Source organism: Daucus carota, chromosome 8 (assembly GCF_001625215.2).
Source record: "Daucus carota subsp. sativus chromosome 8, DH1 v3.0, whole genome shotgun sequence".
Classification (NCBI taxonomy): Eukaryota; Viridiplantae; Streptophyta; class Magnoliopsida; order Apiales; family Apiaceae; genus Daucus; species Daucus carota.
In genome coordinates this window covers 5,934,159-5,950,699 of record NC_030388.2, presented here as the reverse complement: position 1 = coordinate 5,950,699, position 16,541 = coordinate 5,934,159, and the positions used below count along the sequence as shown (strand labels likewise).

Genomic DNA, 16,541 nt, shown 5'->3' with positions numbered 1-16,541 from the left:
GCCATCTCCGAGAAAGATATTAAAGCCGGCAAATATTGACCTATCTTATTATTTATCTATCTATGGCGACAGGCTGATTACTGACTGATTCAACTAGAAACTCTACTAAGCTCCATGATTGGAAACCCCCTGAGAATTCAAACCTGATATACTCGAGCTGAATCATTCATTTGCTACACGCCTACACACATGTTTCAATGCATAATCTTAATGGGATTTCCCTCTTAAGGTCAATAACTATACAGACTAATGCAATCTCCTAAAATCTGAATTGAACAGAAAACTTAAGCATCTGATTTTCACAAAAATGATAGGGAGGTCCATGCCCTAGTGACACACGAGCGCGCTCCTAGTTTCCAAGTGTACATGTGGTGCATCATATATTTACATGGAGAAATTGATCAGACATGACTAAATCCTGACTAATTTTGGTTGAACAAGTCGAAATGTACAGGAGTACCCACGTCACCCTTTAACCAGCTATCGCCTTGTAGAAATGGACCTACTGTATATTTAACGGCCTCATCTTTGTTAATCACCTGAAAACCAGGCCACTTTACTCTGCTATTTGTATCAGATCCTGGTCCTTTGTTGTTGTATTCTGCATAAAACAATGTGCTTAGCGCGAAATCTCCATCCCAAGCCAACCATCCTTCAGGATCAATGACATCATCGATCTCCGTTTCCATAATAATTGTTCTTGAAAATTCTTTCCAGGGCCTGCCAAGGTAACTCTTGAAGTCTGCCTTGACAGGTTTCAGTTCATCATCAGCCATTATTTGACAGTTATGTATTACAATTCCAGTGGTTTCACGTTTGTCGGACCTTCCCTGTGCAGTTACAATGTTCTTTTGTCCGTCCATAGGTTTCTTAACGTAGATTAGACAATTCTGAAGGGTGGCAGCTGCATCACCAAATATGAAATCCACTGTGCCTGCAATGTAACATCCACGGTAGAATTGTCGATGGGCTTGCACATATAGTGTGTCCTGGTACCCGTCCATATGACAATTCAGGAATATTGAGCGGTCTGATTGGACTCTGAGAGCCACTGCTTGATGCTTTTCCGGTCCAGCAGTATTTTCAAACCCAATAGATTGAGCCATGAACCCGTCCCCCTCAGCCGCTGCAGATCAGGAAAAGTGTCTCGTGATTAGGCATGTATAAATTTTATGTTGGATAAAATTCTGTTAGTACAATGATTCCAAATTGTCTTCATTAATATTCTAGTGCAACCTACCAAATGTCGCCGTTTTGAAGGTTGGAACTCCATCAACATTATTCTTGCTTCCACTAATAATAGTCTTCAGGGATCCATCACCAAACATTGTGATGTTTACCATCTCTTTAGTTAGTACAACATTCTCTTCGTATACTCCTTCCTTGATAAAAATAACATACCTGGATAGACATGAGATACGACGAAATCATAGAATATAAGAATAATGTAGAAAGTATACAAAGTTTTAAGGAGATCAATTTAGAAAGGGGTGAAACTTGTACCTTCCTTGACGGTTTTGAGGCAACTTAGCCAATGCATCATTGATGGTGTTATAATCTCCGCTGCCATCTTTTGCCACTGTAACATCAGGCTTCTGCTTCGGAGGTTCAATCTTGAGTAATTTCCTCTCTGAAACGCTCAACCATGAAGGAAATTTCTCTTCTACCAAAGAACGCTTCCTAGAATCTGACCTTAGAAGGCGTTTAGGCATCTGAAAAGACGAAAGAATGGATGACATTTGGGAGACAATGGCAAGGGAATTGCTAGTAAGCTCTGTTGAAGTCTTCAAGGCCTTTTTTATTTCCTCCTTGCTTTCCCCTTCTGGTATAGCATCAATGCAGGTTTGCTGATAAGACATGACCGCGCTCAACCAATTGTTCAGTTCGCCTCTCTGGGAATCAAGCGCGCCTATGTCTTTTTCACCCACCGTGTTAGAAGAGATATTTAATTCGTTTACAGCATCATGAACAACTTTTGTACAAATGTCAAATGCTTCTTTCTTTTCAGGCGTGTCTAATTTAAATTTTGACGGATCCTTCATGGATCTGTCAAGCTCACTCGAGACAACAGAGATTGCAGCCTTGAACAGATCCTTTGGTTGAGTTGTCTCCGAGGGGTTATCCTGAACAAACTTTCCTAGGCTGCCCTCGCAGGTTGCCTTAAAATCTGTCGAAGCACACATAGTTGTCACCATCTTCGATGATACATTTACTTCTGTTTTATCCTTGTTTTCATCTGCCTGTTTGGCTGGTTTGTCATCAGGAGCCTTATCCTCTGGTTTTGGCTTATTTTCTGGTTCTGGCTTTGGTTCTGGTTTAGGCTTATCGTCTGGTTTAGGCTCGTCGTCTGCACTCTTCTTGGAATGTTTGGCATTCGTATCATGATCGTTACCATCATTTCCTCTACTTTTTCCGGTAACAACAACAACTGTAATGACAGCACCTATTACCAAAATACAGAAAACTAGGCCGATTATAATGTGCTTTCTAAATTTTCTCTGTTGGTCAATTTTACGTCGTTCGGCTATAAGATCAAAATCCTGAAATGCCATGGCAGATACTTAAATGAATAGCTTGATACACAATGAGCACCTCAGACAAGGTTCTCTCTGCCTTGGTTTCTAAGCCAAGACAGAGGCCAATATAACTAATTCTGCTGAAATATTTTTTTTTAAAGATTGTTATTTATGATCTTCCGATGAATCTCCCCTCGTAGATTCGTTAAATTCTGGAAACGAAATAAAATCATATTTGATTGTTGATGTTGATTTAGCAGAGGGAATGGATCGGAGAAAGTTGAGGGTTTTACTTTGTTTAGCAAGTGAAAAGTTTAGTGACCATGATTCTGCATGGCCCCTTAAGCCGCTCACCCGCTAAATCATTTCTTCTTTTATCTACTGCTGAAAACCCTGCACTCCACTCTTCTCATTCATTCATTATTTATTATTCATATTATCCTTACTATCAATATCATTAATTTGAAATTTTAAGTGGGGTGTATTATTTATAATGGACTAAAGCGTGGGATCATGGTTGTAGAAATCGAGAATCGAAACTAATCAGTTGACCTGCCGTCAGGATTTATCGGAGATTTTTAGCCAAAAGGGAGTGCAATCAGTAAATCAGCAATATAATAATTAATTGAGAATTTTTTAATAAATTGAGATTTTTAGAATCGGGATGAATTATTCACAGGAAATGGCCCAAAAAAAAGAAAGGTGACACCTGCAAATGAACAAACACAGGGTTTAATGCACAAGAATGCAGAGCTTTCATTAAAATCATCATCATATGGAAGAGAAGTAGACTCAAGCCAGTCCTGACCAGCAATAAAGTTTGAAACAGTAAAATTTGTGGCGTCGACGTAATCCATAATGTGATACCCTGGCCAAGTTATTGTGCGATCAGTCGCAGAAGCAGGTTCATATCTCATACTCAGCGTAATACAATGTGTTGAGGCCTTTATGGTCAGTCCATTTCGTCGATCCTTCTGGTGTGATAAAATCATCAATGTATGACTCCAGGTAGACGGCTCGTGAGTACACATTCCATGGCCTCACTAAATAGCTCTTGACGCGGCTGGAGTTTGTGTACAAGTCTTCTGTGGCGAATATTGAACAATTTTGCATTGCAATTCCAGTTTCCTCGTCTACAGAGTCTCGCGACTGGGCTGTAATTACAGTGAATCTATGTTACCCGGACTCTCCATTTTTGTGCCTATACCCGTGTGCACCGGACATGACATGGGTGTGGGTATGGAATCTGAGTCGGATCCTTCGTATTACAACCGGACACTTCACCTTGTAACATCCCAGGTCAAAATGAGAACTTAGGTCTTGTTTCAACTTGTTTATAGAGATCAAGATCCACGAATGACTTGTTTTTATGTTGTTCTGTTGATTTTATGCTTCAATTTTCAGTGTATGTGATTTATGTGCAGTAGACACTATTTTTATGAATGTATAATAAATCAGTCTATATAAAGTTTTACTTGCGTGGAACTTAAGTGCCAAGTCCCCGTACCCGAGTCTAATTCCGGATCCATGTCCACGAATCCTAATTATCCTAAAACTACGAACCTGACTCTTGGATCTGTACCCGTGTCCGATACCCATACCCGTGTCCGGGTAACTTAGCAGTGAATTGTCCAGGCAATGGCATTTTCGACACAATGTTACAATCTTGAAGCATGACAGCTGCATTGCCAAATATGTAGTCTATAGTTCCATTGATTTCACACTCTCTGTAAAATTTTCGAAAGGAGTGTGTGTACAATGTGTCTTGGTAACCATCTATAGTGTCCCTGTACATGGCGGCTAAATCTGCATTGACACGTACAGCAACCGCTTGCTTCTTCTTCGGTCCAGCAATGTTTTCAATGGTAACGTCTCGTGCCAAATACCCCTCACCAGGCACTGCTAGTATATAATCCAAATCCCCAAAATTAGGGAGCAACAAAACGAAAAATTTAGTATACACATTGATAATATTCAAAAAAATTCAGAACAGTCTAAAAAGTGCAATAGTTACCAAGAGTGGCTGATCTGAAACTAGTCCATCCATCGCCTACGCTTCTGTTCCCGGTGACAAAAGTGAGATCACTTCCATCTCCGAGCAGAACGATATTGGTTTTGTAGCTGGGAATGTCAACATTGTCTTGGTAAGCCCCTTGTCTAATGTAAATGAATAATTCTACTACTAAGAATATTATTTGGACCAAAATTGATTGCGTCGCCAATAGTGTTATAGTTACCAGAAGCATCTGCAGGCACGGTAAGCAGCAGCTCAGTTGAGTCATAGCAGTCATCCAATATCCTTTGATCTTTACCTGATAACCACTGTGCCATGCAGTCGTGAAGAGAGTAAAAGGAAAAAGTTACAGCTAGGGGAGGAAGCCATGGCATGGAAAATGAAAGAACTCGGTGCAGGATTTGTGTGTTGAGACTTGAGAATAGCTTACAGTATGTCTCCGAAAAGTTTCACATCTCTCTTACCTATCTCCGAAAAAGTTGTATGAAAATCATTATTTACTTGGAGATTCTGGAGACCAAGATAAGTTGTCTGAAAATCATTATTTAGTTCTGTAACCAAAATATAGCAAAAACTTGGTTTCACCTGTTTTGCAACGATATGTGCGAGGTCCAGAACATATATAGGGGGCGTTTGGATGGTTGGTGGGAATGGGAATGGGAATCGGGAACGGGAATGAGAGGTATGGGAAAGAATAACCCAAGGGGTGTGGAACATGGGCGGACGCACAGCTTAAGGTATGGGTGCCGAGGCACCCACTGAATCTTCCACTAAAACAGAACTATAAGGTAATTTGTATGAAAAATCCACTAAATCTGATACAAGGAACCCACTAGTTCAGGAAAGCACTGTAAAAAACTCTATTGCTAGTCCTTTGTTAGTTTCGATTTTGTGTAGGATATAATATGCTTTTTAAATATATTTGTTTAATAATACTGTTATTTATTTATTCAACTGATTAAATTCAAATTACATACTTAAAATCTATTTTCCGAACTTTTTTTAATATATATATCCTATTTAAATATTTAAGTATTTTCTATAAGGAACCCACTGGACATAATTTCTGGGTGAAGGAATGATTTCAAAATAAGTTACGTAGTCTTTTTATCATAAAATAAGATTAAATCTCTATGAAAAAGACTAATGTTATTGTAATCCACGACATTTTGTACATAAATTTATGTTGTGCCCTGCACTGAAAATTGTCAGAAAGGTAAGGGGTTGAACAAGTGCAGTAATGGAAAGTTTGAACTGTAACCACAAAATAGTTCTTTAAATTAGATAGAATCCACAAATCTCAGTTCCTCAGAAAGGGCAAATGAGAAGTTAACATTTCAAGTAAGAAAAAAAAGAAGCTTCTGTCACACTTGATCTTAAAATACAAGTATGGTATATCTCTTTATTTTCTTTTTTGAAATGCCAACTCAAACTTAATATGTGGAGCACAATTACCTCCCCAAGACCTCTAACAATTACTATAAACAAAAAAATACAGAAATAAAAAGTGTACAACTGAGAAAACAGAGCAGTGATAACAGGGTTTTGAGTGCTCAGACCACCAATCCAGCAGTGTATTTTACACCAGTTGATGGCAACCAAGAATTACCCAGAAGAAATTGAGCCACTGTGAAAGCATTGGCCTCCGATGTAGTATTTAAGACGCGATAACCTGGCCACTTCACTCGGTTGCCTAAGCCAGCCCCCGGACCATAATTCATGTACTCTCCATAATATAATGTATCCAACGCGAATGTTGTGTTCCATTCTAGCCACCCTTCCGGCCTTATGGCATTGCTGATATATGACTGCATTACAACCGTTCTTGAATATAATTTCCACGGTCTTCCAAGATACGTTAACGTGGAATTTCCAGTTGAATTAGATACCACATTCGGCTCCACTGATATGTTTGAGAACTGAATAGAGAAACCTGTAGTTTCTGCTGCTTCTTTTCGGCCTTGAGCTGTAATTGTGTTCTTCTGATTCGGTAAGCCCTTCCGTGCCAAAATTTGGCATTTTTGAAATACTGCAGCTGCATCGCCAAAGATAAAATCTACCGTGCCTGTAATATGGCATTCACGGTAGAATTGGCGTTGTGAGTGAGCGTACAGTGTGTCCTGGTAACCCCTCATTGCACACCGATAAAGAACTGATAAATCAGAGTCAGATCGGAATGCGACAGCTTGATGGTTTTCAGGTCCTGCTGTATTCTCAAATGTCATGTCCCTGGCTATGAATCCACGACCCTTCACTCCTGCAGACAAAACATTATCCTATGTAATTTACACTAGAAAACAAATATAACAATATATTGTCGGCTCTGATGGGATCGGATCGGATTCACTAGGCCAAAGGTCAAGGACTCAGATGGGCAGTTTCTCATACGTTTCTATATAACATTTATGGCACATATGCCATGGTTGGAAATGTCCACATGGTTTGGTCCACTAGTAAAATTGTGATAATAAAAAGTTAAGCTAATATTGACGATGATCTTCCATATGATTACAACTTTTCATGGGCCAAGTTTGAAAATCAAGCACACTTTAATCTCTTATGTCCTTACAAAGTAGTTCCCAATTTTTGACTGACCCATGTTCTACTGTGTTCAAATGATGAATCTGTTTCAGTAGTCAAAATTACAAAAAAAAAAAAAAAAAAAAAGGTCGAATTTTGTCAGAAGCCTTCCAAACATTAGGGGAAGGTCGAGATATAAGCAGATTTTCTCTCTTTCTTGACTGAGACACTGTATTGAGGATCTCAACTCGTAACTTAGCCAGATCAGGCCATTTGTTAGGTACATACATACTGCAGGATTGAACTATCTCTAAATCAAGAAGAGGGTAAATTAGTCACTGGGGAAATAAAGAGCAACCTCATGGATTTTGAATAGTACAAGATAATGACAGCTCCTTTAACCATATAAAGATCACAATCTGGCGTAAGTACTGTCTCCTAAACAGGTTTAGCATATTCACTGAAATGTGGCCATCTTTTTCACAGACAGTTCAGATTGGTAACCATTATTTTTCAAATTCTATTTTATGATTCATGAAACAAAAGGTGTACAGGACCTGGGGATCATCTTACCTCAGTGATACCTCTTCTCTCTGGATAACTAAATTTCCGCCAATATATTATGGTTCGAGTCCTCACCTCTCATCCCGTACATTAGAAAATGAAATGCATTCAGAATACGTAAAATAAAATTCAGAAAACGAGTGAGGAATGATTTACCAAATGTTGCCGATCTGTAAGTGGTCCAACCGCCAATGAAGCTGTGATTACCAGAAATAATAGTCACATCCATGCCATCTCCAACTAACATTACATTCCATTTCTTCTTACTAATTTCCACATACTCTTTGTACACTCCTTTCTTCACATAAATCACAGTCCTATTCGTCGAATAGTCTGGTACCGCCTTAATAGCATCACTCAATGTGGTAAAATTCCCATATCCATTCACATCCACCACCAAATCCGCCACCACTCCATTAACCTGCAACAACTTCTTCCGGTCACTTGCCTTGACCCATTCTGGAAACTCTCTCCCACCAATCAACTTCCTCTTATGCATCCACCCTGGCATGTCACCGCGCCTATGATGACGCCTCCTGCTACCACTCTTTCGATCATGAGGTGATTTCACATTGGCAAGAATGACGCGGACTAATGAAGAAATTTCTTCAAGGCCAGATGCCACTAAACTTTTAACAAAGCCTCTAGTACCATCAAAACCTTCAACACAAGTATCTTGATTGCTCAATGCCGCGCTGAGCCACGTCTTCAAATCCGCGCTCAGATTCCCCGTGCTGTTGTCTTGACCTGTCAGACCAAAATTAAACAAACAATTACCATAAAAAAATGGATTAGTGAAAGATTAGGTTAATTAGTTTATACAACAACATGCATGCCAAATAAAAAACGAGTGATTAGCTTGAAAGCATTATTACATAATATATTCAAGGCTCTTTCAGCGTTATATAAATCTTACTCCCTCCGTCCCTTTTTATCTGTCCATTTTGGAAAAAAAAACACATACCAAGAAATACTTGATTGTATAAACTTTTTCATTAAATACCTCTAATTAATATCTTGAAAATGCTGGAATACCCCTACTTTATGTCTTGAAAACATGAATTCAACCAAGTTTTAAATAAGTCAAGCCTTGAAAATTGAAATTATGTAGATATATTTGAAAAACTATCATTAAATTAGTTTTGAAAGTATAAATGGACAGATAAATAGGAACAAATTTTCACTTCCAAAGTGGACAGATAAATAGGGACGGAGGGAGTACTTGAGAAAAACAAGAAAAAGCTGAGGCATCACAGTGAATCCATAAATTAGAAACAGAAAACATGTGAGAAAGTACTTGAATACACGCCCCACCCACCTAGTAAATGATCTGTCACCCCAACAATTTTAAGGGCTTTGGCATATAATTAATGGCCTTATCTCTATTTTGCAACTTCAACAAGTCATGTACTTAATGACCCACAAGGAATTAAACAAGACCAAGAATAGAGAATATTTGGGAATAATGTATAACTCTGTAAACTGTACTTAGAAACTACCTGCTCTACTTAGTTAAGAATTCCGAGACTCTGATATCATGTTAAGTTTTTTTGCAATTGTTAAAACTGACCATCGTGATGGTCAGTTTTATATATTAAACACGACCAATGTGCCTAAACTGGCCACGGATGTGAGTCGGTTTTATCTAAAACCGACTGTTTCTGGACGTAATTGGCCATTTTCGACGATCGGTTTTGTCCTGTTTTTTTAGTGAATTATATAAAATTCGAGATACTTGGACCAAAGAGTTCTGACATCATGTTAAGATGTTCTGATGATAATTATAACCGAGACAAGGAAAAAAAGACTTACTATTGTGGGGGTTCTGAGTGAGTAAAAGAGTGGAGACTAATTCATCAGTGGAGAGCTCAAGCAGATCAAGGCAATCAGAAATGGCATTGGACAGCCGAAAATCGAGGAAACCTCGGCTAAATTCAGAAACAATGGAGGTGACTTGTTGGACAACGTCAATGGTGGTCTTCAATGAGCTCAAAAACTCGGTGGCCGGAATGGTTAAACAGTCGGGCTGGTAAATCTTATAATCATCACCATAACTATCAAGTGGAGAACAAAAGAAACATACAAGTATCAGAGGTAGAATCATATTTTTCTTGGCTGAGGACAAGGCCATCACATATATATGTTATATTTAGTGTAATCTTTCCAAACTTGTACCAATAGGCTACAATGAACCAAGAAATGTGGAATGCTGTGTCAATATATGGGAGAGAGAGTGAGGGAGGGGGAGAGAGAGAGAGAGAGAGAGAGCAGAGGGAGAGAGAGAATACTGAAGAGCTGTATTGCATGGCTATATATACTACAATATGACTTGCACTTTTTTCCTTTGGTATGTTGGTGTATTGTAGTATCTCAGACGACAAATTAGTTATACGATGTCCTGAACTATAATTTTGAGTAATATATACGGAAATTCATTCCAGCAAAGTTTCTATTCATTGGTAGTAAATATGTAATGCCGAATTCATTCCTTATTTTATTTTAATAATTAAATATTCAACTCTCTTTTTCCAACTTTCGCAAACTTTTTCTCTTATTTTTTTTATTATTTTTGTTAAACAATTTCAAATTTAACATTACAATAATAAGAAGAAATATAAATAAGAATTAATATTAGAGTTGTCGATCAATATAAAATTCTCATTTTTCAGGACTTGAATTATGCATGAATTATTTAGAAAACCTTGTTACGACAGAGATGGTCTTCGACTTGGATGGAGTATATTCTTGTAAACTTTTGATTTCTTTTTATCGAGGACACTGCCCTGTAATTCAACATCTACTTAACATAAAATCATGTAACATGGTCATATTATAATTTATCCACAAAAAAACATGGATATTTAATTTTAATAACAAATATAGATTCCTAGTATACCAGCAGCAGCACACCAAGAAGTCGTTGGAGTGATATCTTTAAGATATCTTGATGAGATTATGCATCCTATATTGATGAGATAATAATATATAAAATAAAATATTTATGTCCAAAAATATGATATAAGATGAATATCCTATATTTTGAGAAGACACTTAAGTTTTTGGAACATTTTTATATTAAATTTCTTAAATATTAACTTATAAGGTGTTGTACGTGGTACAATATATTAAATATGTTGTGTGTTTGGATAAATTTAAAATAAAAAATGAAAATTTGAAAGTAATTTTATATTACATATAGTTTATGAGTTTTTAAAATGTAGTGATAGAAATAAGTTTGATAACTTATAATTTGAATGATAATGTAGGGGTAAGGTTGAATGGAGAATCATTAGACAGAGAACTGATAGAACATTTATCTTATTTCTAGTTATAGTTAGGCTTCAGCTAGAGCCGGCCAAACGGGCGGTTTGGCTCGGCCCGAACCGTTACGTAACCCGTATTTTAACGTGCCGGGTACGAACCGGCACGAACCGGCACAAACCGTAATTACCTGCGTGCCGGTTACGGTTCTCGTTTGTTAGATTCGAAACCGCCAGGAACCGGCCCGTTAAAACCGTCAGAAACCGCCTGGACCGCTGAAACCGCTGAAACCGATGAACCGCCTTGAACCGCTGAACCCGCGACCCGTTTAAACCGCTTGAACCGTGTTGAACCGCTGAACCCGCGAAGCCCGTTTAAACCGAAACCGTAGGAACCGTTGGAGCCCGTGAAACCCGTTTAACCGGGAAAAAAACGAGCCGTTGTGCCTGTGTATCCAACGTTCACCTGCAACTCTTTCACCTGCAACTCTTCAACAAGGCTGCTGTGGAGTCCTCTGCTGCCTCTGAGCTTACTGGCACGGGCAAACAAACGGCTACAATGCCGTTGGAGACACCGAAGGAGCCGTTGGAGGCTTCCTTATAAATACCGTCCCAGGCTCCCAGCTCAGTCACCTCACTGTCTCTGTCTTACTCGAGTTACTCCATCTCATTCTAAATTCCACTCTCTCAAGCTTATAAATACTCTTACTTCAAGTCTGAATTCAAGCAAGCTGCTCAAGTTTTTCCGGCCTCAATTCAAGCTTTTCCGGCGTGGTTTTAATATTTTCAGTTAATATTTTCTGTTGTTAATTATGGAAGGTCGAGGTACAATATCCTCTATCCTCTCAAGATTCCACTCAAAGTCCGATCATGGCGCCGCCCCGACGACCTCCACTCGCACCCGGTCAGGCAACCGGCAATGACGGCGGCGAAGGTATGTTCGATTTTTTTCATTTTAATTCGATTTTGTTTTAATTTATTTTAGTTTTCAAATTTAAATTATACTTTAATTTGATTTCATTTTAATTATATATTAGTTTTTACACGATTTTGAATAAACTGTTAGTTTTTGAAATTTATAAACTGTTACTTTTTGAAATTTGAAAACTGTTACTTTAATTTGATTTCATTTTTTCATTATATTAAAATTGTAATAATCGTTAGTTTTATATTTAATTTTATTAAGTTTCTAATTAATGTTCATTTTTTGTAATTTAGGTGGCAGTGGGGGTGCTAGCGGGAGCGGTGCTAGTGGCAGTGGCGCGGCTCGTAAAAAGAATTTAAAGTCACATGTATGGAATTATTTTTCGAGACACCCGACGGATGATCCAACACGAATTAATGTGCATTGTGAAATTTGTATACAACTTGGAAAAAGTCCCGAACCTTTTAGCATGCAAAAAGGAGGTGGCACGGGTACTCTTAATCGTCACTTAGTGAAAAAGCATAATATTACGAAAGCAAGCCACGAAAGTGGAGAAGCACGCGGGGGATCGTCTTCACAACAAACACAAATCGGTAGTTTCATGTCTTCAAATCCCGGTGGAGGTATGCCGTTCCATTATAATAGAGAAAAAATGATTAATGATTTTGCTACTTATGTTACCGTTCATTGGATAGATTCTAATTATGTGATAGAAAAAAGAATTATTACTTTCGATGTAATGGACGAGTCACACTCCGGATATAATATTAAACAAAGGATATTAGACACAATTAACGAATTCAATTTGTTTAACAAGGTATTCACAATTTCTTTAGATAATGCTTCTGCTAATAAAAAATGCATAGATTATATTAGGTCCGAGATTCCTTTAGTTTTAGATGGTCAATTCTTACACGTTAGATGTTGTGCTCACATCATAAATTTGTCGGCTCAACAAGGTATCTCACAATTAACAAAATTATTAGACCCAATTAGGAAAATGGTTAAGTACTTACGTATTGCAAGTTTATTCCGAGCTAGATATAAGAAATTGTGTAAGGATAATGGTTTAAGAGCTGAAAAATGGGGTATCGACACACCTACACGGTGGAATTCAACGCATAAGTTATTAAATAAAGCGATTAAATATAAGGTTGTCATCACTGAATTATATAATTCGGACCCTAACAACCAATACGAGGATGGTTTAATTACCGAATTGGATTGGCGATTGGCTATTACTGTACGTGATATTCTTGATTGCTATGCACATGCTACTAAAGTTTTTTCATATGTTTATGAACCGAATGTGCATCAAGTTATTATTGAATGTGTTAGTATTGTTACCACTTTACGTGAATATGAAGAAGATCGACATTTTAGTAACATTATTTATGATATGAAAGTGAAATGGATTGAATATTTTACAAATTTCCCATATATTTATGGTATTGCATGCCTACTTGATCCCGGTGTTAGACAAGAAGGTTTAGAAAACATGTTAGAACATTATTATAAGGTGTTAGGAGTTTCATATGATCATGTTTTATATGTTACTAATTGTCTCAATTTATTGCATCGTCTTATAGACATGTACCTTCCAAGTACTGAAACCGCTATACCACCAAAGACAAGTTCTTCAAATAGATTTAATAGTAAAATGTTAGGAATAATAACTAAAAAACAAAAGGTTAGAATTTCTACTACGTCTGCTCCTGTAGCTTCGGCTTCTACTACTATGCTTAGAGAATTTTTTTCTTATAACTATGAATTAGACGAAGATTTTGAAATATTAACATGGTGGAGAAGTCATGAGATACAATTTCCAGTTTTAGCTAAAATTGCAAGGGACGTATTAGTAGTCCCTGCCTCTACAATTGCATCGGAGTCGGCTTTTAGTGCAGGTAGAAGAGTTTTGGATGAGAAAAGATCAAGTCTCGCGCCAGATGCGGTAAAGATTTGCGTTTGTAAAAAAGATTGGGACCAAGCTGCTAAAAGACAACAAGGACTTCAAGAAGATGACTCGGACGGTGAAGAAGATCCTTGGATGTTGATGGATACTTCGTCGTCCGAAGGCGGCAATTCGACAAATGAACAAGAATAAATAAAAAATTTCTTTCGTTATGTATTTTTTTATTTAGTTTGTACAAGCGGTTTGTTCCGTTAATTTTTTTAGAGAGGAGTCCTCTCACATTATTTGTAAAACTTTTTTCTAATTTATAAAATTTACAAGAGGTACCGCCCACTTTTTACCATTTATTTATTAGTTTATAATTTATTATTAATTAAACGAAACAATAACATTTAACAAAAATAAATTGAACAGAAAAACAGAACATTCACTAAACAACATTCACTAAAAAACAAAAAAACACACACAATCATCACATGTCAATTCTCTGCACGTACGGTGGTCGGTGGACCACTAGCTTTTGTACTGTCCACTCAGAGTCAGTGTCCAGACGTGGCTTAAACCATTCGAACCGCGGTTGAACCGCGTTTGGAACCGTGACCCGCCAACCCGCACAACCCTCCAAACCCGTATAACACGGTTCCGGTTACCATCTGCACAGCCCGGCCCGGACCGAACCGGACCGCCAGACTTGCCGTGCCGGTTACGGTTCCAACGGGGACGGTTCCAAACCCGTTTGAACCGGCACGAACCGGCACGGCCCGCCCGTTTGGCCGGGTCTAGCTTCAGCGCAGAACTTCACATGCAAAAAATATCAATATTTATGTATTATATTTTAAAATTATTTTTAAACACACAACGATGAAAAAGCATGTAGAAAATATGTATTTAGATTTATATCCTAAAAATCTATATAAAATTTATGGTTCTGCAGCAGAACCTTAGTGATTCTATGATTCTATTTTAAGTACCGGTTATCTCTTGGACGTGAGCTATCATATAAAAATAAAGGCCATGTTTGGAAGTTAGAGGTTTGGAGCAAAATTAGAGTTTTGAGGTGTTTTAGAGTTTTGACCCCTATACTTCGCTAAAATTAGTGTTTGGTAGTTAGCGGATTGAAATAGAGGTTTGGATCCAAAAAACTAATTTTGAAAAGCTACTTTGAGTAGTTTTTTGGATTAGAGGTTTTGATTTGTGTTAGAAAGGATAATTACCAAACAGTTTTACATTAAACAATTAATTCAATCTGCTAGTCAAAACATCTACTTCAATCGGCTAGTCAAACATCTGATTCAATCCGCTAACTGCTAATCCCAAACATGCCAAAATAAATATTTAAAAAATACTTTCAATTAACCAGTAGTTTCATTTCTCTCAACTCTAACTCAGCTGAACTATTGAAAAAAGCCACTTGCTAGACTTAAAATCCAAAAACCACTATACTGCCCACATAAATCCAGACAGAACTCACATGTCATCAAAATTTGATCGTGTAAATTTGTCAGAATAAAAAGTAGATTTAATGATAATAAAATTATATCAAAGAAGAAACTATTTGTGAAATTGTGGGTAGAAATGCAGTTTAATGAGGCATTATGTTATGACTTATGTAGGCTAGCAACTAGCAAGTATTTGACGGACTTATAAATCGAGTGACAGACTGACAGTGAAGGTGGGGTTAGGTGGACTTTGTATTGAATGAATGAATGAATATTGTATGGATATATAGTATGTACCTAGTCCTGCATTACATGTGTAAGAGAGGGGAAGTGTGTCCCAACTCTGAATTATGTATAGATGATTAGATGCTGCTGAATACGCGTAAAAAAGGATTCGGGTGGCGGTCCTTTTGCTACATGTATCAGGGCAGAAAAATCCGATCCGAATGGATATCCGACCGTTTTGATCCGAATTGATCTTATCGAACTTGATATTTTGGATTTGGATTTGGATTTGGATTCGATTTTTAGACCCGAATGAGTTTGGATTTGGATTTTGATATTAGGTATTCCGTATCGAAACCCGACCCGAAATCCGAATCCGATCCGAACCCGAAACCCGAAAAAAAATCCAACTATATATATATATGTATATGTATATGTATATTATATGTATATAGTATACTAATACATGTGAATGTGTATATTCTTGGGTGATAGTATTTTTTTTTGTTTAACTAATGAATTACTTTAAAATTTCATACTCCATATAGTGAAGATTTGTGTTTAGAAATTATTAAATACGGTTCGAGATTTTATTAACGTGTAATACTTTATTATTAGTGTAGTTTAATTTTATATATAATGAAATTCAAGAGCGAAAAAATCAAAAATAATATTCTTACAATACTACTTATATTTTGGGATTCGGATTTTGGATAAACCAGAACCTGATCCGAAACCCGTGGATTTGGATTTGGATTTGATATGTGAAACCCGATTGGATTTGGATTTGGATTTTAAAAATAATTTGGATTTAAATATATCAGATATCCGAACCGATCCGACTCGTTGCCATCCCTAGCTAAATGTTCAAATTCAGTCTATCATCCTTTAGGAACGTTTGAAAACATGCATTTCATTTCAAATGATAGATTTCATTATTTCAAATGACAATATTTGAATTATCATTTCAAATTCTCAAATTTATACTAACATTTGAATAGTGTGGATTTCAAATGAAATCCAAATCCAAATTACCAAACAAGTTATTTGATCAAATCCAGAATTTCAAATGAAATCTTGATTCCCAAACAGGTCAATTTACAAATAATGGGGCTCCCCGATAAAAATGTTAAAGAACGCACTTTACCAGGTCATCCGTATTCTGA

General features: G+C 37.2%; 2 protein-coding genes and 1 pseudogene across 2 annotated transcripts; all 3 read right to left on the bottom strand.

The window, feature by feature from the left end:
• Nucleotides 1-273: 273 nt before the first annotated feature.
• Nucleotides 274-2,741, bottom strand: LOC108198066 (probable pectinesterase/pectinesterase inhibitor 13). The gene is made up of 3 exons (XM_017365846.2): nucleotides 1,504-2,741; nucleotides 1,241-1,401; nucleotides 274-1,126 (listed from the first exon to the last, which is right to left on the bottom strand). The coding sequence occupies exons 1-3, from the start codon at nucleotides 2,550-2,552 to the stop codon at nucleotides 423-425; spliced, it is 1,914 nt and encodes a 637-aa protein (XP_017221335.1). The 5' UTR covers nucleotides 2,553-2,741; the 3' UTR covers nucleotides 274-422.
• A 428-nt stretch (nucleotides 2,742-3,169) lies between these two features.
• Nucleotides 3,170-4,847, bottom strand: LOC108198065 (probable pectinesterase/pectinesterase inhibitor 12; annotated as a pseudogene).
• Nucleotides 4,848-5,787: 940 nt separating this feature from the next.
• LOC108197632 (pectinesterase/pectinesterase inhibitor PPE8B) lies at nucleotides 5,788-9,900 on the bottom strand. The gene is made up of 3 exons (XM_017365301.2): nucleotides 9,427-9,900; nucleotides 7,771-8,361; nucleotides 5,788-6,787 (listed from the first exon to the last, which is right to left on the bottom strand). The coding sequence occupies exons 1-3, from the start codon at nucleotides 9,743-9,745 to the stop codon at nucleotides 6,084-6,086; spliced, it is 1,614 nt and encodes a 537-aa protein (XP_017220790.1). The 5' UTR covers nucleotides 9,746-9,900; the 3' UTR covers nucleotides 5,788-6,083.
• Between the last annotated feature and the right edge of the window lie 6,641 nt (nucleotides 9,901-16,541).

Coding starts and splice junctions, on each gene's coding strand:
- LOC108198066 (XM_017365846.2), bottom strand. CDS start 2,552: ATGGCATTTCAGGATTTTGATCTTATAGCCGAACGACGTAAAATTGAC. Junction 1,402..1,503: donor CCTCAAAACCGTCAAGGAAG/GTACAAGTTTCA, acceptor ATGTCTATCCAG/GTATGTTATTTTTATCAAGG. Junction 1,127..1,240: donor CTTCAAAACGGCGACATTTG/GTAGGTTGCACT, acceptor CCTGATCTGCAG/CGGCTGAGGGGGACGGGTTC.
- LOC108197632 (XM_017365301.2), bottom strand. CDS start 9,745: ATGGCCTTGTCCTCAGCCAAGAAAAATATGATTCTACCTCTGATACTT. Junction 8,362..9,426: donor CACTCAGAACCCCCACAATA/GTAAGTCTTTTT, acceptor TTGGTCTGACAG/GTCAAGACAACAGCACGGGG. Junction 6,788..7,770: donor TTACAGATCGGCAACATTTG/GTAAATCATTCC, acceptor TTTTGTCTGCAG/GAGTGAAGGGTCGTGGATTC.